This window comes from Sphaerodactylus townsendi, linkage group LG15 (genome assembly GCF_021028975.2).
Source record: "Sphaerodactylus townsendi isolate TG3544 linkage group LG15, MPM_Stown_v2.3, whole genome shotgun sequence".
Lineage (NCBI taxonomy): Eukaryota > Metazoa > Chordata > Lepidosauria > Squamata > Sphaerodactylidae > Sphaerodactylus > Sphaerodactylus townsendi.
In genome coordinates this window covers 32,792,332-32,815,147 of record NC_059439.1, presented here as the reverse complement: position 1 = coordinate 32,815,147, position 22,816 = coordinate 32,792,332, and the positions used below count along the sequence as shown (strand labels likewise).

General features: G+C 47.2%; 1 protein-coding gene across 1 annotated transcript; it reads left to right on the top strand.

Moving 5' to 3' along the window:
• The first annotated feature begins 15,041 nt into the window (after nt 1–15,041).
• On the top strand, nt 15,042–18,692 carry SLC39A2 (solute carrier family 39 member 2). The gene is made up of 3 exons (XM_048518052.1): nt 15,042–15,168; nt 16,262–16,312; nt 17,801–18,692. Exons 1-3 carry the CDS (start codon nt 15,106–15,108, stop codon nt 18,395–18,397), a joined length of 711 nt encoding a protein of 236 aa, XP_048374009.1. The 5' UTR covers nt 15,042–15,105; the 3' UTR covers nt 18,398–18,692.
• Nucleotides 18,693–22,816: the final 4,124 nt, after the last annotated feature.

The following is a 22,816-nucleotide window of genomic DNA, read 5'->3' as shown; positions in this document are numbered from 1 at the left end:
TGCTGCCTGCCCCTCCCAGTTTTCCTCATTAAACTGATGTTTTTATGATTTGCACTGATGATATGCATCAGACATTATAACAATCTTTCAGCACTCTAAACGTTTGCTCACAATATAAACTTAAAAGTGGTATAAGTAATCGCTGTTTTTCTGCTGTCTGGGAACTGTAGCTCTGGGAAGGAAGAGGACGAGGGTCCTTAATGCTTCGCACTTTCTCCAAATTACCATCCTCCTGATTCTTCAGGGGAAGACATTATACTTAAAGGGATATAAGAACATAAGAAAGAGCCTGCTGGATCCGACCAGAGTCCATCTAGCACTTTAAGTTTTAGGATACTCAGAAAGAGAACAAATCGCTTATGGTGAAGATGGTCCTTATTAAGTTTTAATGCATAATTTTAGTCAGATTGGTGGTTTCATACCAAAGCCAAATCAAACCAAGAACTTAAGAACATAAGAACAGGCCTGCTGGATCAGACGAGAGTCCATCTAGTCCAGCACTCTGCTACTTGCAGTGGCCCACCAGGTGCCTTTGGGAGCTCACGTGCAGGATGTGAAAGCAATGGCCTTCTGCTGCTGCTCCCGAGCACCTGGTCTGCTAAGGCAATTGCAATCTCAGATCAAGGAGGATCCAGGTTGGTAGCCATAGATCGACTTCTCCTCCATAAATCTGCCCAAGCCCCTTTTAAAGCTGTCCAGGTTAGTGGCCGTCACCATAAAGTACAAGTTTGTGGTGTTGGTATCTTTGCCGGAATCTCATATCAGTGCCCATGCTTTTCACGTCAGAGGGTGGCCCCTAGTGGCAGAGTATGATGCATCCAGTTAGCACAAACTTTTTACAAAGAAATTGGATAAAAGATGGTCTTTCTCATGGAACTGGGCCCAGTTTGATCTCCCTCCTCATTCTGTCAAGCTCTGATAAAGTGGAAAGCTGTAGATAAAACTAAATCCCAGGATATTATACCTTTTGGACCACATTTCCTTGAATGCATCTATGATTCGATTCAAGATGAGTCACTGGTGAACGGCATACACATGTTTTAGAAGAGGCATCCCTTCTTGGGTGGGCAGAGTTGCCAACTCTGGTCTGGGAAACCCATAATTTTGAGGCGGGAGTCAGGGAAAGCCAGGATTTGGACCTGGGATGGATCTCTGTAAAAGAAGCGATGCCGTAGAACCCACCCTCCAAATCCGCTATTTTCTAGAGGAATCCATCTCTGTTATCTGGGGATCAGTTTTTTATTGCAGGATAGCTCTAATCCCCACCAAGAGATGAGCAACTCTTATGGCCCCTTCTGCACATGTAGAATAATGCACTTCCAATCCACTTTCAATGCACTTTGCGACTGGGTTTAACTGTGCGGAATAGCAAAATCCGCTTGCAAACAACTGTGAAAGTGGATTGAAAGTGCATTATTACAACAACAACAACCTTTATTTGGCATTTAAAAATAGGTTCTAGAGCATTGCCAGACATTTTTGAAATACAAATCAAGAGTACATTCAAAGCGCAGACAGGAAGACTATATAGCAGTATACATTACTTAGAAAGTTCGGTCACTTGTAAAAGAAATTTTGCTACTTTTTCCAAGAGCATGACATCTGTGTTGTTTAACAGTGCATTATTCTGCATGTTCGAAAGGGGCTGAGAAAGTGTGGATGAGGAAGTGGAATGCCTCTTCTAACAATGCCTACCTCTTGCATCTATTCAAAAACAATTAACATTTTCGCAAGGTTTACTCAAGGCAAATATGGCGTCCGATTCACCTGGAGCAATTAAAAAAAAATCTGTCAAAATAATCGACTAATGTATGAAACATTCCATCCCGAAATGGTGCAGACCTGCAGAATGAAGAGAAGGTGCCGACCTGGGAATAAAATGTATCTGCCTGAGACCTGAACAACCGATCTTTGCAGCTTTGTATAATTAAATCTTCTTACATATACCAGAATGGATATGTGGTATTATTCCATGTTTTTTTTAAACTGCAAATATCTTATTTTTTATGTTCCAAATCAATATAACATTCTGGCTGCCTTCCCACCTGTGTTTCAGCCATAGTAATAGGAAACCAACTTTTATCTTCATGGCGTAGGAGGTTAAGAGCTCGTGTATCTAATCTGGAGGAACCGGGTTTGATTCCCTGCTCTGCCTCTTGAGCTGTGGAGGCTTATCTGGGGAATTCAGATTAGCCTGTGCACTCCCACACACGCCAGCTGGGTGACCTTGGGCTAGTCACAGCTTCTCGGAGCTCTCTTAGCCCCATCTACCTCACAGGGTGTTTGTTGTGAGGGCAGAAGGGCAAGGAGATTGTAAGCTCCTTTGAGTCTCCTGCAGGAGAGAAAGGGGGGATATAAATCCAAAACTCTTCTTCTTCTTCTTCTTCATCATCATCATAATCATTTGGTCTAGTATATAATTTTATTTTATAGGGCTGCTGGACCCCAAGATGGTAGGCCTCCCTTGTTAACATTACCTGAGATCTTTTTTTTCCATTTAAATTTATTTTTTTATTAAAGTTCACGATTAAAATCAAATTACAAAAATCCCCACTCAAAATGCACCAAAGATTCAAAAACACAACAAATCGTTTCTTACACCCGTCTTCGAAAAGAGAGACAGCGACTTCCCTCTCTCTCATCTACGAAGTCCCTCTGCGTCTTCTAATTAAGGTGGCGTTGTCTAACGAAATCTGTTAAACTTAAACTTAGTGTTGTTCATGAAACAAAGTCACTTACCAAAAAAAAGAACAAAAAGAGAGAAGTGGAGATGGAACAGGGAGGTAAATTACTCAATCGATTCATTACCAGGGGCAGCTCAACAGGACTGAACTTTAGACTTTCCGTAGGCAAACCAGGGAGCTTAGAAACACCCGGCAGGACTTTCCTCTTTCCCATGAAGCCTTTGGCTCTCCCTCCACCCTGCTCTGGGGAAGGGCTATGGGTTAGTGGTAGGCTCATTCCGCACATGCAGAATAATGCACTTTCAAACTGCTTTCAGTGCTCTTTGAAGCTGTGCGGAATGGCAAAATCCACTTGCAAACAGTTTTGAAAGTGGTTTGAAAACGCATTATTTTGCATGTGCGGAAGGGGCCGTAGAATATCTTCTTGGCACGCAGAAGGTGCCAGGTTCAATCTATGGCATCTCCAGTGAATAGAATAAGTTGACAGGTGATGTGGAAGTCCTCCCCCTGAGACCCTGAACGCTTGAGTAGACAAGTATGACTTTGACTCATTATTCAGCCGCTTCATGTATCTGTTCTGGGCAAACAACGCGCGTCTGCTAAGTCAGGGAGCACTGAGAGGTCCCCAATTCAGATCTCAGCTCAGCCACAGAGATTCATTTCACTTGGGTACATCGGAATATGGTGAAATGCTTTCTCTCCTCAGTCAGCAGGCTTCTTTCAACTCTCTCTCTTCGGTAACAAACTAGGATGAGTTGAAATAAGCGGAGGCTGAGGATACAGTCACCTTGAATTCACCCGACAGTCCTATCAGCCCTGGGTTTCTGTCCCCTTATCAATGGTTAATATTGACCAACACAATGGAAACTGACCTCAGAGACAATGTTTTCTCATGACAGGTCACTATCTGGGATCAGGCATGGAGTTTATTCCCTCAGTAACATCAGGAATGAGGGTCACTAGCGAAATCTGGCAATTTCTGCTTTTACAGAACAGGAGTCATAGCTACAGCATTTATATTTCACCGCTCTTCCAAATAAAATCAGTGTGGCCTACGTGCGTCTCCATTTTTGTCCTCACAACAGTCCTGGGAGGTAGTTTAGGTCAAGAGGCTGACTAGATTAGGATTCCCCTGATCAGCTTTGTGGCTGAGTATGGATTTGACCTGGCTCTTCCCTGCCTTAGGGGCTTTCCGCACTACAGAAGGGAGCTAAGGTCGACTCGGTTCCCTTCAGTGGGGAGCGATTCCAGGCTGTCCGCACAGCAACTTACTTGGCCCCCTGGAACCGAGCTAAGTGGGCGGGATCATCTTGGTGCCTGTTTCGCTCCTCGATCATGATTGGAGCTTGTGTTACCATGGGAAACGGGGGCGTTCTTTTTTTTTACAGTTTTTACAGTTTACAGTTACATGCCCGCCACGACTCTCCCGTTCTGCACATGCCACAAAAGCGGCTCCTGATTGGTTGAACGGATGAGGTGTCGTTTCGATGTGTCCGCACTTCGAAGCTTCGAAGCGGTATCGACCTTGTTCCAGCAGAAAGGTGCAGTTCATAACAACAAAACAACGTTGAGCTCAGTTGCAGTGCGGATACACTGAGGTGAACCTAGATAGAAACCAGTACAACTCTGTCAGTGCAGAAAGCCCCTTTAGTCTGGCACAGGGATCAATGGAAGGAGAAATAAAAGGGGCACAAAAGTTACAGATTAAAAAAAATAAGGTCAAACTACTGGCCTTCTTTGAAAAATCACTGCAGCTGACAGATTCTTGGGTGAAACGCACAGGGAATTTTAACTGAGAAATAAAAGTTGTTTTTATCTATTTTTGCATTATTGGCCTTATTGCTTATCTCACACTGACCAACACACTACACGAGTTCTCTGTAGTTGTGAAGGAATATCTGTATTAGTATGTTGCCGCCAAAGTAAAGGGGGAGGGGGGGCTGGCAAAATATCAACCTGATCTAATTTATATGAAAACACACATACACACACTTAATCTGTTCTTGGCTGGGGACACAATGGTCCAAAGTAAATAATGGATGGGAGCATTGGTCTCTACCAATATTAATATACATCGCATGTTGAAAAGCAGTGGTTCTCAACCTGGGGTACATGTACCACCAGGGGTATGTGCCAGACCGTTTGGAGAGACATGAAAAAAATTGTGTCATGGGTTTGCTAATATGGGGGTCCAATTTTGGGAAAACATGTTGCCAAGTGAAAAAGTGAAAAAAGGTGAACACTACTGCTGCAAGGTTTTTTTAAAAAACAAATTGCTAGGATTCGTCCACCAGCCTGAAGCTCTAGCAATTTCATAACCCATGAGCCATTTCTTAGCTATTAAAATAAGTTGTAGACACTATACCCGGTTAGCACTTTGAAGGAAAACCATAAAAACCCAGATGGCTAGATGGTCTCTATTCCTTCGGGCGGTTTGAAATCAGAACGCAACAGCCCGAGCGTTCTAAAAGGCTCCTTTACCTTAAGGATAACGCAGTCGTTCGAAATGCCGCAGACTAAGAGCATCACGTCAAACAAGGGCAGAAACGTGGCGGCGGGTTCTTGAAATGACAAAAGTACCAACTCAAAACAAGAACACGTAGCGATCTTTACAGCCGAACACCTACATTGTGCGAACAGAGAAAATTTTCTATGGTGAGTGTATCATTTAGGTCAGGGGTCCGCAACCTGCAACTCTCCAGATATTCATGGAGTACAAATCCCATCAGCCCCTGCCAGCACCATGCTGGCAGGGGCTGATGGGATTTGTAGTCCATGAACATCTGGAGAGCCACAGATTGCAGACCCCTGGTTTAGATCATGGCATCTTTTCAATTCCAGGATGTACTGTCTGGAAATTCTGGTGGTGGTGTCACCGCGGTTTGCCAGGTAACAATAAGTGATTTCAGCTCAGCAACTTAATGAGGCGCAGGAGACCAGAGTTTCTTCGAAAGCAGGGAGGTTCTTTATTGGCAAGTGATTTCTTGGCACAGCTCAGCAAAAGGACCCCGACATGGATGCACATCAGCCCCTTTTATACATTTCCCCAGTAACCCAGAAAGGGGGTGTAGGGCAGTCCCACCCCCATAGTGCAAAAGCCAGGAAGGGGGCGGTCTCCTTCCATCTAATACAGGGAAAATATCCGAGAACGCCAAAGGGAGAAAACAGTCCCTTTGCACATGCTGATGAGATCAAATCCCAGAAGAAAAGCTTGCACCTTCTTGCCTGAGGTGGTTCCTTGGGACTGTTAGACAGAGACAAGTTTAAATGACCCAATGAATTCTTGGATCCTGAAAGTAAGGATGTGAACAGTCCAATGAGCTTCTGGATCCTGAGAGTAAAACTTCAAACAGTCCAATAGCAAAACAGGGTGACATCCTTTGTTAGTCAAAAGGCCCTTTTGTTGGTGAAGATGGGATTACCTGAGTGTTGGTGCAAACTGAATTCCAGGACTAACTTCCTTGTCCCTTAATATCAACCTTTCTGGCCACTGCTTTGGCCATCAGACACAAATTTCAAAAACAACATTTCTAAACTTAAACCTAAGAAAAAACCTTAAAGGATAAACACACATACTTATGCTTATAGGCAAGACTTGACATACACCTATTGGCGGGGCTTACTTAAAACTAATAGAACCTTAAGCTACCTGAAGAACCTTGTTAAACTAAAATTCTAAACTGCAGACACAAACTCAACTAAGAGGGGCTTTTATTACATCCTAGAACCGTGGTGGCGAACCTTTGGCACTCCAGATGTTATGGACTACAATTCCCATCAGCCCCTGCCAGCATGGCCAATTGGCATGCATGGCAGGGGCTGATGGGAATTGTAGTCCATAACATCTGGAGTGCCAAAGGTTCGCCACCACTGTCCTAGAATGACACAAACACAAGGGAAATCATATAGCATTGGCACAAACAGACATATACATTCTCTGTGAACCTTATGGAGGCTTCTGAACCACACAAGTCTCCGTGTCCGGGCATGGAGCCAGTGTAGCCAGGCAACCTGACTTCAGGAAAATATGTTCATTTTCCTGGCGGTAACAGTGGTTGGCTTTGCACAGTAGTTATGTGGATTTGCCACACAGTCCATTCAGCAAAGGAAACATTTTCTCCCTGTGAACTGATCTCTGTCATCTGGAGATGAGCTGTAAGTCCGGGGAACCTTCAGGCCCTACCTGGAAGTTGGCAACCCTACCTTTGGGCTTCTGCGCCAGGCCAGCCTTCAGTCCAGGACAACGGTGCGTCGGAGAAGGCTGGACGCCCTTCTCCGCATGCGCCACAGCTGCAATCCAAATCAAACACATGCGCAGGAACTGAGGAAAGCCTGCAACTCCCGGGAGAATGTGTGGGAAATCTTGAGACTCAGCCTGTGTATTTTGTAATAGGCGGATGACCGCCACCTCGGCCAGGTTCTTGGACAGCATGCAAAAAAGGGCAAAAAGCCTCACCTGGGAAAGTGCCGCCTGTCACACAGCCGCTGAGATCCCTGCCAGGGAAAACGCATCGCAACCCCCAGGTGGAAGAGGATCCTGTTCCTGGTACAGGTGGGGCTTTTTGTCCCTGCGATTTCCACATCCTATTGAATTTGGCTTGGGTTCTCCCTTGCCAGTGTGCGCTCTCTCTGTATATATACTGGGAGGAAACCTGGTGTTCTCCAGCTTCCTGGACCAAATTGACGACAGTACTTGGACATCCGTCTCCAGCAGCAGAGTCAGGTAAACCAGATGGTGACGCTAACCTTCTCTTGTCAGGTTCACACTGGAATCTGGACTGTTTTACTGTGATAGTTCGATGCTTTGTTGATTTGTCTCACCCATCAGCCTTGAACAGTGGTGGGATCCAAAAATTTTAGTAACAGGTTCCCATGGTGGTGGGATTCAAACTGTGGCGTAGTGCCAATGGGGCTGGGCGGGGCACAATGGGGGCGTGGCCAGGCATTCCGGGGGCGGGGCATTAATAATTTCTCTGTTACTGTAAAAAACTCTTACTGTAAAAAAAAAAGTTCCTAATTTCCAGCTGGTATCTTTCTGTCCATAATTTAAACTCATTACAGCAAGTCTTATAGTCTAATCCCAACAGAAACAACTACTTCTCCTCTAATTGACTGCCTGTCAAATAAATACTTTCAAATACTTAATTTTGTTTCTAGAAATCAAAAGAAGGATACTTTCCTGAAACAAGGAACTTTACCATATTTCTAAAACATGTTTTTAAAACAGCCCAACAGGGAGAATTATCCCATTTTCTACCTTCGCTAACCAGCCACATAGGAAACAACAGGACTTTATGATTTTTGGACCGAATGGAATTTCTAATGGAAAAGCAGACCCAATTAGTAACCCCCGCTCGGCACACACAAATAATTAGTAACCCACTCTCAGGAACTGGTGAGAATCTGCTGGATCCCACCTCTGGCCTTGAATAATATAGAGATCTACAGAAAGTCCTATAATCCACACAGCCAGCTATCAATATGTAGGTAGGTGGGGCTGAGAGAGGTCTGAGAGAACTGTGACTAGCCCAAGGTCACCCAGCAGGGATGTAGGAGTGCGGAAACACATCTGGTTCACCAGGTAAGCCTCTGCCACTCAGGTGGAGGAGTGGGGAATCAAACCCGGTTCTCCAGATTAGAATCCACCTGCTCTTAACCACGACACCACGCTGGAGAGGTGGTTTGCTGTTGCTTTTCTCTGCAGAGCCAATTGGTGGACTCTATTCCAAGGATAGCTTCTGAGATCCACATCCCCAGCAACCAATGCGGATTTTTGGAGGCCCAAGCATCAGTATCCTTCCTCCCCACACCATGAGCCCCCTCACCAGTCAGTCAATCTTTATTACAGTCATAGACCAGCATACAATAGATTAAAAATTCAACCAATGAAAAGATAAGATATGTTGGAATATAGAAGATTATGCTAATGTGATACACATCAGACCAGGGGTCTGCAACCTGCGGCTCTCCAGATGTTCATGGACTACAATTCCCATCAGCCCCTGCCAGCATGGCTAATTGGCCATGCTGGCGGCAGGAGGGGGCAGCGCCACTTGCAGGGGACTCCACAGGCTTCCGGCCCTCAGGGTGGGTTGCCGGCCAGGGGCAGAGCTCCTGCAGGAGGGCCGGGGGGCGCCCGGGGATCTCCCGCTCGGAGGTCTCGGGTCCGGGGGGCGTCTGCCGCGCCCCGCCCCACACCACCCGCCGCCGAGGGAGCACCGGGTCTCTGCGCAGCACGCGGCTGGGCAGCTCCGAGGGGGCAGCTTCCGAGCCTCTGCCTATAGGGTGCCAGGCAGGGGCCGCAGGTCTGAAGGGCTCCCCTCCCGCGCGTTCGTCTGCAGCCGTTCCTGAGGCCCCTCCCAAGAGGCTCTCCTGCCGCCAGGGGACTCAGGGGACCACCGTCGGGGGGGGGATTTCCATGTAGTGGGGGGGTCTCCAGGGCAAGCCCACCCCATCCCTCCTGTCGCCACCGGCACGCGCTAGCCTGTAGGCACTGCCGCAGTTTTCAAAGTCCACCTCGCGCCCCACTCCCTGGTTTACAAAACCGGCGACCGAGCAAGAGGCCCAGTGGCTTTCTACCCTGGTAGCCCCAACTTCCCCATGGTGTGGTGTAGTGGTTCGAGCTTCAGCTTTCACCTGGGGGCCTGTGTGGAAATCGCCACTGTGCTCTGGAAGTTCTGAGGTGGTGGCCCTGGAGCTGAATTACACCAGCTCCACCTAATTTACCCGCTTGGGGTTGTTGTGAGAGTGGAATGGAGGAGAGGAGAAGGATGCTTTGGGTCTTCGTTGAAGAGGATGAGGGGGCATAAATAGCAAATCCAGCTGAAGCAGTTCCTTGTCCCCACTTTTCCTGGCTCACGGGAGACAGCGGGGAGTGTAGTCATGGCCTAGTCCCTTCAGGAGGTATTTCCCAGACCCGCGTGGGGAACCAGCCGCTGGCTCCTCCAGCTGGCTGCTCCCCAGGAACCTCCCCGGCTCTGTGGCTGCTCCCCTTTCCTTGCAGGGGGGCGGACATTCTGATTCCCCTTTCTGGATGCCTGTTTCTTAGTTTTTCTGCACTAAAACATGCCAGGTGCTCAGGGTAGCTTTCAAATCTTCTGGTAGCGCGAGCTGCAGGTGCGGCCCCCTCGCACCCTCTCCACCTTCTGTAGCTCAAAATCTACAATCCAGGTAGTTTGGAAAAAGCATTTGCCTGATCTGTTCTGCTTCATCATACAGTTTTTAAAATATACCTTTGTCCTCAGATTGTTTACCAGGTTTGCAGTAAAAGCTTTTGAGCCGTGTGTATTTCCAGCGTTAAATGTGCCTTCTTGGCAGGGATGGTGGCATTCTCCAGAGAGGGATTTAGGCAATTATCAGTCTGGTCTCTCTTGCCCCTTCCTCTCCTGGTCGATGTTGCCCCAATGCAGGGGTCACCTGACCAGCGGCTCTCCAGATGTTCATGGACTACACTTCCGCCCGGCTTTTTGGGTCTTTGGCCATGGTGGCAGGGCTGATAGGTATAGTCCATGAACCTCTGGAAAACCACTGAGTGGAAACCCTGCATAGTGAAAGACCTCTCAAAGTCGATTGGAAGCCAAGACCAAGTGTCTGTAGCGGGAGAGTTTTGACTGACCCACTCGATCCATCCCGTTCAGAGGCATTAGCCCTTTTGGACCCTGACTGGAGGTGTGGGGAGAGGGGCGACAAATGCAACGAAGACATGGTAGGGTCCCTACCTGGATTTGGGTAAAATCTCTGCCCGCTGTTTGCTGCAGTGGATTGGGTGTGTAGGAAGAACAGCAACCCACCTGTGATGATGGGAGGGTGGTCTCCTGGCAACCAGGCGGCCTGTCCGGCTTCCAGTTCTCCGTGTCCCTTTTCCAGAGGCAGCGGTGCCCAGGGCTGCACACAGCCCGGACACTTGCAGAAATGGAACAGACTAAACCAATTGTCTTATTACAATTAGCTGTTATGATCTAATAAAGCTGTACTCTGGGGTACAAATAAATGTGTGCAGGTTGTGCATAAGGATCCAGTGCCTGCCCCTCTAGCTGACCCCAAGTGAAATAAACTGCGATGTGGCGACCCGTGTGTAGAGTAGCTGTGAGTCAGGCCAATTAAGGTCACCTGTTGTAGGAGTTGAAACTAGTTTGGTGTTTCTGACTGGTGCTCCTGGTACCTGAGTTTTAGACTTGAAAAGCACAAACATGGTTGGTATGTAATTCGTTTTGCTTCCCAAAATAATTTTTGCACTGTTTCCAAATCCTTAGCCCCAGATTCTCAGACCAGTAAATGCATGCCAGAGCTGCTGTAGGGAGGGGCCCACAGATCTAGGGGTAGCCAACCTATGGTGCACCAGATGTTCATGGACTACAAAGTTCCCCACATCAGGCCCTGCCAGCTTGGCCAACTGGCAGGCACGAGGTGAGAGTGGAAACCATGAACACCTGGAGTACCATAGGCTGGCACCTGTGGTATCTAACCTAAAGTCCATTTTTTTGTGTAAGCCAATTGCTTTCATGCCCGAGGGACTGAGGAACAGCTGTGCTTTTTGAATCACCTGAAATTGCACCAAGCGGAATTAGAGGGTGGAGCAGGCGTAGAAGCATCTGAGTCCCAAAGCAAAGCTTATTTTCTTGGCATGAAAACCCCTGCTTATTTTATATTCCCCTCTGTGGAGCCCGTCCTTTCACCCAATTCAGCTTGTTCTTAAATATCCTTATGCCAGGGTGTTCAGCCAGGGTCCACAGAGACTCAGAGCTCAGTCCAGCTCTACACAAGCATTCGTAAGCTTCTGTGTTGAGGACAGTAGGCTGATCCTAGCAAGACAGCAAAGAGACAGGAAGCAGGGGGAAATTTCCCCACCCAAATCCAGGCTGGTTTGAAACAAGATCCCACTTTGCTAACGGTTGGGAGCACCATCACCACCCCGACCCACCCAATTCCCAGTGAACTGATTGATCGTGGGTATGTCTCATGTCACAGTAGTGGCGTCACCTCTGAATCTCCAGCGCTTCTACTAGAATAAAATCTGGCAGAGGTCAGGGTACCCTGAGCCATATTATAGTGTGAATCACTTGCCTCTCATAGGTGTCAAACTTCGTGGCCCTCAGATGTTATGGACTACAGTTCCTATCATCCCCTGCCAGCATGATGCTGGCCGAAGGGGGGGGGATGATAAACTGTGAACCACATCTGAAACCCACCAGTTTATTTTTCCCTGTCTTGCGTCTAGAACGGTGGTGGTGAACCTCTGGCACCAGATATTTATGGACTACAATTCCCATCAGCCCCTACCAGCGCCAATTGGTCTAGGGCAGGGTGGGAACTCTCGGCTCTCCAGATGTTCAGGAACCTGAATTCCATCAGCCTCTGTCAGCATGGCCAATTGGCCATGCCAGGTGAGAACTGATAGAGATGGATTCTGAACATCTGAGCAGATTCTACTCTAGGGTCAATAACTACACTAGACCCAGTAAGGGACACGTCCACCAAACTACTCCCTGATGCTCTCAGGACTTCCAGAGGAGGCATCCCCTTCTAGGCCCGGTCGCGCTCTGTTCTGACCCCCCTCCCTTGACAGCTTTTTTCTTCTTCTTTGGCAGCTCCAGATCTTTGCTCTTTCCAGCAACACCTGTGTGTAGCATGGAGGACTTGGCTGTCCCCGCGCCCCTCTCAGGGGGCTTCACCTACCTGGTGGCCGCCTCGCAGACCTTGGGCCTGGCCGTGATCCTGGTCTTGGGAGCCTGGATGGGGTGTATGTCATTAGGGCATCGCTTGGGAGAGCTCGGAGCTGCAGTTTAACGTCCATCCTCTGTGCATGGTTGTTGGAATGGTGTTCTTACCCAAGGGAGATGGTGAGTGCTTGCAAGGGAGTTACAGTGATTTACCAAGGAATTGTGCAAGAATGAATGGGAACAGTGACTAGGCTCTTCTCTCATTTTGCTAACTAAATGTAATGTGTTTTCTTAGCTTTGTGTCCTCCGGGGTAAGGAGAGTGGTGCTACACTTACAAGTTACAGCTAGATTAGTTACTGTAATGCACTCAGTGTGGGTGAGCCTTTGGGAAGTGTTTGGTCATCCTGCTGGATCACTGGCCTGTCTGTGACAACTCTAAAATTGTTTCTAGGCACAATTCAAAGTGCTGGTATTCTGAGGGAATGGTCAGAGCTGTCCCCTTCTCTGCGGCTCTCTCTGCCATCTAGATGCCATCCTCCCGTGGTGACTCCTGCCTGCATCAGTGATGAGTGATGCTGTGTGTAGGGAAGCCAGAAGCAAGCGTGTAGAGCAGCAACCGTCCGCCCTCTCCCAACCATCCCATGTCCTCTGGGCCTCTTGCCAGGGAGAAGCGCAGCAGGGCCTTCCTGCCAGCCAGGTGCCTCATGTCTGTTTCCCCCTTCCTCTTGCAGCACTCCTGGTGTATCCCGTTTTCAGGAACGAGGCAATACGTTCCCACCAAGATCCACCTGCGGCCTCCTGCATTACCTTGGCCCTGGTCATTTGCCCTTGTGGGTGAGTCAAAGCCCATGAACTTAGGATTTCCACCTTCGGGCTGTTCACCTTAGGCCAGTGATGAACCTTTTGAGACGAGTGCCCAAACTGCATCCCAAAACCCTTTTTTTTTATACATAGGAATTATAGCGGCAATTTAACCCTGAATGCTGAAAAGGGTTTTAGTTTAGAAAAGGTTGGCTCACAAGCATGCATTACCAGGAGGTAAGCTTGGTGGTAGTTGTGGCTTTGCTTTGGAAGCAACCATGCAACTCTTGAACTCTGTCCATGGTGCTGAAATAGAGGTCACCATTTCACACGTGAAGCTTATTTCTTGGCCTTGGTAGTTTATTAGGTGCCTGTATGTTCAGGTCACCAGGCCCAAGTTGACTCACCTTCCATCCTTCTGAGGTCAGTAAAAATGTGTACCCAGTTGGAGGTAAAGTGTAGATGAGGGGGAGGGGAAGCAATGGCACCCCATAAACACAGTCTGCCTAGTAAACAGAAAGATGTGACATTACCCCATGGGTCTGTGATGACCCAGTACTTGCATAGGAGACAAATGCAAATACAATTTTATATGCTAATATGCATGTTCTATCCTGGCCCCTACCTGGTGGAATATGCTCCCAACTGAGATTAGGGCCCTGCGAGACTTGAGTAGTTTCCACAGGGCCTGTACAATGGAGCTGTTCCACATGGCTTTTCCCGATGGCCAGCTGGGATAACATCTTTTTTTTTGGCTTCCTGGGGGACAGAGGACATGTTGGGTGTTAATAAGTCGCCGTCTGGAATTAGGTACTTTTAATAATCTATTATAAAACTGTTTTAATATTTATTATGTTTTAATTGTGATTTTTTATGATGTTGTTGGTGCTCTGAGCCCCTTGGGGAAGGGCGGGATAAAAAATCTAGAAATAAGTAAATAAAAATAAATAATAAATAGTTAGTTCTTAGAACAGCAATGGCGAACCTTTTCGAGACTGAGTGCCCAAATTGCAACCCCAAACCCACTTATTTATCGCAAAGTGCCAACACGGCAATTTAACCCGAATGCTGAGGTTTTAGTTTAGAAGAAACAGTTGGCTCTGAGGCCCATGTTACTCAGGAGTAAGCTTGGTGAAACAACCGTGCAACGCTTTGAATGGGTGAATCACGACCCTAGAAGGGTTTACTCAGAAGCAAGCCCCATTGCCAGCGACTGAGCTTACTCCCAGGTAAAGGATCATGCCTACGCCAGCCTAAGTGTGTGTGTGTGTGGGGGGGTGATTTTCCACCCCCCCCCCACATGAGGAACTCTGTGCACGCGTGCCAGGGGCGTAACGAGGCAAACTGTAGCCCTGGGCAAAATCTGAGTTGGATGCCCCCCCCCCCCCGCCCATGGGCGGCCACTCCACCACAACCAAATTTCTTTTTGCACCAGGATATTGGTGCATGCAGGGGGTGCATTTATAGACATATCAGCACCAAAATTTCAGTGTATCATCAGGAGACTGTCCTTATGCTACCCCCCAAGTTTGGTGAGGTTTGGTTCAAGGAGTCCAAAGTTATGGACTCCCAAAGGGGGTGCCCCATCCCCCATTGTTTCCAATGGGAGCTAATCCCCAAATTGCGTGCCCTATGCAGCCCTTTGTCTGGAGTTAGGTCAAAACTCCTTGGAATCAGCCGCTTGGCTGAGGGCTTTTAGATTCTGGCTGCAAATTCATTTTCTCTCGGACTGTAATTCCCTGGTCCATTGCGTGCCCACAGAAAGGGCTCTGAGTGCCACCTCTGGCACCAGTGCCATAGGTTCGCCACCGCTGTCTTAGAACAACACTCCCGTTTCACCTGCTTACCTGTAAAATTGGACCCTCCCTGTCACTTGCTCCTTCTCCTTTTAGGGAAGCATCGGCGCATCCTTAGCTTTATAGGATGTTTTGCAGCTGGGGTGTTCCTCGGGGCTTGCATTATGCACATGGTGGCCGACGCACTGGGCGACATCAAAGAGGAAATAGAACAGTGGAATCAACAGGTGAGTGACGTGATTCTGGCTAAATCTAACATGTTCCCATTTTGTTTCACCTTTCTGCATTTGCACATGATGCTGGATTGAATTTGGATGGGCCGAGGCTAGAATTTAGGCGGGGGAAACATACAATTGCTTTCAAACCAAGCAATCACTCTAAAAAATGAATTTCACCAGCATCATGCGAAACAAATTACATTTTTCAGAGTCCTGGTTTCAATTTACGGAACTTGCCAAACTGGTTTGAAATGGAATTAAATTTTGTTTTGGCATCTCGCTGGGAGCTATTTCTTCGTTTAGATGTGTACACCGTGTTTTTCTCTCCTGTGAAGAATCAAAACAGCTTATAACAGCCAGCGTGATGTAGTAGTAAAGAGCAGGTGGATTCTAATCTGGAGAACCGGGTTTGATTCCCCACTCCTCCACCTGAGTGGCAGAGGCTTGTCTGGTGAACCAGATGTGTTTCTGCACTCCTACATTCCTGCTGGGTGACCTTGGGCTAGTCACAGTTCTCCCAGAACTCTCTCAGCCCCACCTACTTCACCAGGTGTCTGTTGTGGAGAGAGGAAGGGAAAAGAAGAAGAAGAAGAGTTTGGATTTATATCCCCCCTTTGTCTCCTGCAGGAGACTCAAAGGGGCTGACAATCTCCTTGCCCTTCCCCCCTCACAACAAACACCCTGTGAGGTAGGTGGGGCTGAGAGAGCTCCGAGAAGCTGTGACTAGCCCAAGGTCGCCCAGCTGGTGTGTGTAAGAGTGTACAGGCTAATCTGAATTCCCCAGATAAGCCTCCACAGCTCCGGCGGCAGAGCTGGGAATCAAACCTGGTTCCTCCAGATTAGATACATGAGCTCTTAACCTCCTACGCCACTGCTGGGCTTGTAAGCCACCTTGAGTCTCCTTACAGGAAAGAAAAGCGGGTTATAAATCCAAACTCTTCTCCTCCGGTCTGCTGTTTTACCCTCGGAGCAACCACATGAGGTAAATTGAGCTGGCAAAGTGACTTGCCCACAACTTCCTAACCACTACACCTCGCTGACGATTGCATGTGTCCTTCTCCTAACCCCAAAGTGTAACCATTCTTGATGTTTTTGAAAACAGGGAGCTCTTGACTTGAAGCAGAACGCAACTTCTGGAAGCGATGATTCCGAGGTGAGTGCTTTTTGCTTTGGAATTTGCCCTGTCCCAGACATATTAGATGTCTGCAAAATGTATTTGTTTGTAAAGAGAACATGTATGAAGGGAAATCTACCATTGCCAGCATATACTTCTACACTCCCATGTTGGTGTTCGCTTTTGTATATATTTGTCTTCACTGAGATGTATTTACTCCCCGCCCCCCCATATGGAGCTGACATTCACCTCAGAAATTCATTTGTGGTGAAGCCTGAGAATGAAAAAGCTGCAGACAAACAGGGCTCCGCGACTGGCAAGAAATCCTGTGGTTTCTGTCATGCGCCGCCCTCTGGTGCAGCCACAAGATTGCCATAGATAGCAATCAACATTATTATCAAAACCCAGCACAAGATAGATAAGACAGTCACAATTAAAAGGATAAAATACGTTGATGCTATAAATATGTATCTGAAAGAATCTACTGGCAGAAGGAAATTGGGAACCCAAAAAGGTACGGGAACATAAAGGGGATGGGATAAGAGCGTAAATATTAAAAACAAAACAAGGCATAAGGCAGTGATGGCGAACCTTTTCGAGACTGAGTGCCCAAATTGCAACCCCAAACCCACTTATTTATTGCAAAGTGCCAACATGGCAATTTAACCTGAATACTGAGGTTTTAGTTTAGAAAAACGGTTGGCTCTGAGGCACACGTTACTCAGGAGTAAGCCTAGTGAAGCAACCGTGCAACACTTCAAATGGGTGAATCATGATCCTAGGAGGGTTTACTCAGAAGCAAGCCCCATTGCCAGCAACCGAGCTTACTCCCAGGTAAAGGATCATACCCAGGCCAGCCTAGATGCGTGTGTGTGTGGGGGGGTGATTTTCCACCCCCTCCCATTGATTACGATGAACTCTGTGCCGAAAGTGCCCACAGAGAGAGGGCTCCTGAGTGCCACCCTCTACACCCGGGTCGCCATAGGTTCGCCACCACTGGCATAAGGGAACAATGAAACTGACAGATAAAAGACTATAGCTATTGCATCACTATAAAATCTAGTAAGACAACATTACACCTATTTTATAGCGCAAACTATCCTGCGATGTACATCAAGTGCTAGTACGCAGCCCCTGGCAACACTGTATGTTGCATCAGGATTGCATTCTGTAAGCTACGAGGAAATATGCTGTAGATATTTTGCAACTGTTGAAGCCTGTGGAAAGCCTTTTTAACATTTGTGGCTCTTCTACGTTTAATTACCTGTACATATAAACGAATACAGGCTTTGAAGTTTTATTAGCATTCACATAGATACCGGATGGTGAACAGATTCTGAAATGCAGGTTGATGTTGTTTGAGAAACACCTCTGAAGATGCAGAGGTTGTTTTTTGAATTAGGAAAGGATAAAATGGCAGGGTGTTTTGATCATAGACCCGGAGTGTGGACTAGCACCTGTGGAACACAACAGCATCCCTACATCTTACTGTATGTCCCCTTTTCTCTTTATCACCCTCCACGGCAGGGATACCCCTTCGGAGAACTCATCATCTGCTCCGGCTTCTTCCTGGTGTTTTTCATCGAGAGCGTGGTGCTGTTCTGCTGCCCTCGGGCTGTCCATTCGCACGGCGACGCCGAAGCCCACGACGACCCCAAAGGCGTGCCCGAGTCGCACAGCTCCTTCCGAGCTTTCGTGCTCTTCCTTTCGCTCTCTTTCCACTCCGTCTTCGAGGGGCTCGCCATCGGCGTGCAGAAGGAGGAGACGGGCGCTGTGCAGCTCTGCCTGGCCGTGCTGATCCACAAGGGCATTGTGGCCTTCAGCCTGGCCTTGAAGCTGGTGCAGAGCGGCACCAAAGCCCGCTGGAGGCTTCTGTACCTGGTGGTCTTTGCCCTCATGTCCCCCGCCGGCATCGCTATTGGCATCGGGGTGTCGCTTTCGGATGGCGATGGCACCGGCCTGGCTCAGGCGGTGCTGGAAGGGGTGGCAGCTGGGACATTCCTTTACGTCACTTTCCTGGAGATCCTGCCCTATGAGCTGCGCTCACACGAAAGTTCTCTCGTCAAATTCCTCTTCATTGGCTTTGGTTTCTCCATCATGGCCATCATCGCCATTTGGGCATGAAAGATCTGTTGAGCTAGGAACTCACCACTGTTTCTTGGAGGGAAAACTGCGCCTGTCAGATAACCTAAGAATCAAAAATTCAGGGGAAGACTAAGGATTCCAAGGGAAAGTAGTGAACCAAGAGACAATATGCTATGTTAACCAGTACCACCTTCCCCTGAGTTCATGGAAGTCTATAACAAACCATTTAATCCATCAGCACCATTGGCAGCAGACTGGACCGAGATACCTGTATCACCAACTATGTTTCCTAAGAAGTCTTTGTGAGAGTGCGTATAAAATAGAGAGACCAGGTCATATAATTATGCTCTGTTAGCTGCTCAAAAGGCAAGCCAGCAAAAGACGCAGCAACACAAACAGTTACTCACGAGTAAAGGCAGAATCTGGGCCCATGACCTGTTGAAGCAGCGGATTTACTCGGAGTAGACCACCTTGCAGGATGCAATGTAGACAAGAACTGACAGACACACAGTCACCAGGGCAGTTCTATTTATTGCTATCTACTGACAAAGTGCTTCGCCAGACCACAGGTGTTTTCAGCCACACATCACTCTGCTGTCTGTGCTAACTATATACGAAAGTGGTACCAATCAGGTGCCCTCGCCTTATCAGGTGTTGCACACGGTACATGTTGTGCACTCAGTCCTAATTTTGCACACGGCACCTGCTAGAAGGAGGGTCCAGCTGTCATTTAGAGTTTGCTCATCTAAACACATGTTCTGACAGGTCTGTTTGAAAGGAACTCTGGGTCCAGTACGGGATTGGCTAATGGTAGGAAGAATGAAGAGAAGATGCAGAAGTTCAATGTGTGAGTGAAAACATGGACCCGGCCTCTGCGTCCCCGTCAGAGTGGCTGTCAGTGGCATTTCATTTTATGGGTGGGAAGTGTTCGGCGGAGGGCCTCAAGGTTTGGTTCTGTGCCCGGTACTTCTTTAGCATTTTTACTAATGATCTGGCTGAAGGGGTGGAGGGACCCGTTCCTTAAATGTGTAGATGGCATCCAATTGGGAAGAGTAGCAAATCCTCCATAAGATATAGAATTCGACCCATTGGAAGAATGGGTGGATATCAACAGGATAAAATTCGACCAGAATAAATGCAGAGTTCTGCATCTGGGTCGCAAAAATGAGAAGCCTGAGTACTGGTTGGGGAATACACTTCTGGGTAGCAGTGCGGGTGAACAAGATCTTGGCGGTACAGGTGGACTAAATATGATCAGCCAGTGTGATCCCCTTCAGCACCAAGTGTGATCCCCTTCAGCCCCTTCACATCTCCTTCAGCACCTAGGACAGCTCCAGTGAATGGATTGCTTTCTATGGTCAAAAGGCTGACTCTAAAGTACTCAACAGGAACATTGATAAAGGAAGCTACAGGGGCAAAAGAGGCTAATGCACTTGGGGGGCATCAACAAGGGCGCAACGTCCAAATCACAAGGTGTCACAGTCCTGCTGTACTCCCCATTGATAAGGTCACACCTGGAGTACTTTGTGTAGTTTTGAAGGCCTCATTGTGTAGTTTTGAAGGCCCCAGGAGCAGCAGTGGCATAGGAGGTTAAGAGCTCGTGTATCTAATCTGGAGGAACCGGGTTAGATTCCCAGCTCTGCCGCCTGAGCTGTGGAGGCTTATCTGGGGAATTCAGATTAGCCTATGCACTCCCACACATGCCAGCTGGGTGACCTTGGGCTAGTCACAGCTTCTTGGAGCTCTCTCAGCCCCACCTACCTCACAGGGTGTTTGCTGTGAGGGGGGAAGGGCAAGGAGATTGTAAGCCCCTTTGAGTCTCCTGCAGGAGAGAAAGGGGGGATATAAATCCAAACTCTTCTTCTTCTTCATTTCAAGAACAGCAGAATGGAGCATATACAGAAGACACTGAGAAGAACCCTGAGACCAAGCCCTACAAGGAAAGGCTAAGGGACTTGGGAATGTCCACTCTGGAAAAGAGGAGGTTGAGGGGGGACATGTGTATAGCACCTCCCCTTTTCAACCTCCTTTTAAGGGACCTGGTCCAATGTGTCGGAGAAGTCAATGAACATCCGCCAGAGTTAGGGAGTCATCCCACTCCTATATGCAGATGACACTGTGATACTCTCTAGCACCCAAATTGGCCTGATCTGATACCTGAGGGCATTTTATCAATATTGTCAAGCCAATTCACTAACAATGAACTTTGGCAAATCAAAAGTTCTGATTTCTGCTAAGCATCGTCAGACATATGTGTGGAAGATGGGCACATCATAGGTCCTGGTCCAACACCTTAACCACTATACCATGCTGGCTTTTGGTAAATGTGGCCAGATTCTGGACAGGTGTCATTAATTGTATTCCATTATCCTTTTTTCCCCATATGTTTCCTTATCCATTCTTTGGTCCTCCTTCCACTTCCTGACAAGTAGGGGTTTGATCTGTCAATATGTGTTTAATTTTGTGGTGGAGATATAGGTTTTGTGCTGGGTCTAATGTTGCACAATTATACATCCCCTTCAGCACCAAGGACAGCTCCAATGAATGAACGGATTGCTTTCTATGGTCAAAAGGCTGACTGTAAAGTACTCAACAGGAACATTGATAAAGAGAGCTAGAGGTTTTTTAAAGAAAAATCCACAATTTAAATTTTATTTTACCATGTCTATCTCTCCTGACTGTGTTTTAGAGACCTTGACAATACAGGGGAGATACCTACCCTCTTGTTCAGATTCTGTTCACCATAGTTCTCAAGCAAATGTTACTGTCCTTAAAAGGTGGAATTTCCAAATTAATTGGAAGTCATGAGAACTGAAATTCTGTGTGAGGATTGCCCTCTCTCCAAACACACACAACCACATTGCATTGTTGATTGACACAGAATTTATTTCTCTTGTCCGTCCTTAAGGGTTGACATTTCCTTTCTCGTTGCTGCCGCGTGGGATCTCTAGCCGGGAGCTATGTTGCCCAAGTGTGCCTCTGCTAATAGATCTCCAAAGAACCCATTAGCTTGACAACAAAATTTGTTGCAGCTCTTGATTTCATTCCTCTAGAGCGCCACTGATCTAATTCCTCCAGAGCTTAATCAGAGCTTTTGGTTCTCTCCACAAGGAGCGCACTCAATTGATCACTTTGGACCTCGTTATTGTAACACGAACATCATTTTACTAGGGAAATGATTTGCAGGCAAGGAATAATTCAGTAACCGGCCTCAACAGACTTGGATCTCATTAACTGTTACGAAGCACCCCTCCCTGCAACTAATTGTGAAAACTTTCCACTTCTTGGAAAGTGTTGCTATGGATAACAAGCATAAAATGATAAGAGGAATTAAACTTTTTACGCACAGTTTTATCTTGTCGTTTATTATGACTCACTTGTATGTTCACAGCTAATAAGGAACAAGAGCCATCAGACAGAAATGGCTGCTATCAAAATGAGTTAAAGGGGATACAAGGGTCATGTTGTCTTTCACTGCCATTGGCTGGATTGCAGTGATGTCACAGCCATGGACAAGGACATTGTAAGCCATAGGAAACACTGAAAACATCAACATTTTAAGTCTGAGACCAGGAGCAACTTCTGCTAAATCAGAACTAAATCAGTGTGGCCTACATGTGGCCTACATGTCATGAACTATTGGAGGATACGTTGGTAGTGCCAATCAGCTGCACAGTTGGAGCCTGCCAGTGAAAAACCATACACAGCCATGTTGCTTGTATATGCTATTTATACACAAGACTGTATGTGTGCCAGGAATGCAGAAAAAACACAAAATTCAGTAATGGGGCTAGAATTCAGCCTCGGTTGACATTATTTCAACTTCTTCTCCTTCTTCCACAACTGTGGAATGTTACAGTCCCAGAATGTAACTGTTTCTTTGAAGTATGACTATTGAAACGATTCTTTACAGAAACAACTCTTTATACACCCGTAAGACTACAAAAGCTATGATGCAGTGTGCTGTCGGGTGAAAAACACATTAATTGAAACAATGAGCAAATGGCATTACTGGAGAAATAGCAACACAAATGCAATTGGCCAAAACCCTACTAAGAAATAGATGCCCTGGTAAGGAAAACAGGTTGTAAAAATGGGATTCCACTTTTACACGACACCATGATATATATATTAAATCTATTGGATTTACAGGCTGACTTTCCATGCAAGGCGAGCTCAGGACAGATTACAGCATGGTGTAGTAGGTGCATTTTAATCTGGAGTAGTGCATTTTAATCTGGAGAACCGGGTTTGATTCCCTGGTCTGCAACTTGAGCTGTGGAGGACTATCTGGTGAACCAGATTAGCTTGTGCACTGCCAACACACGCCAGCTGGGTGACCTCAGGCTAGTCACAGTTCTTCAGAGCTCTCTCAGTCCCACCCACTCCACAGGGTATTTGTTGGGGGAGGGGGGGAAGGGAAAGGAGATTGTAAGACTCTTTGAGTCTCCTTACAGG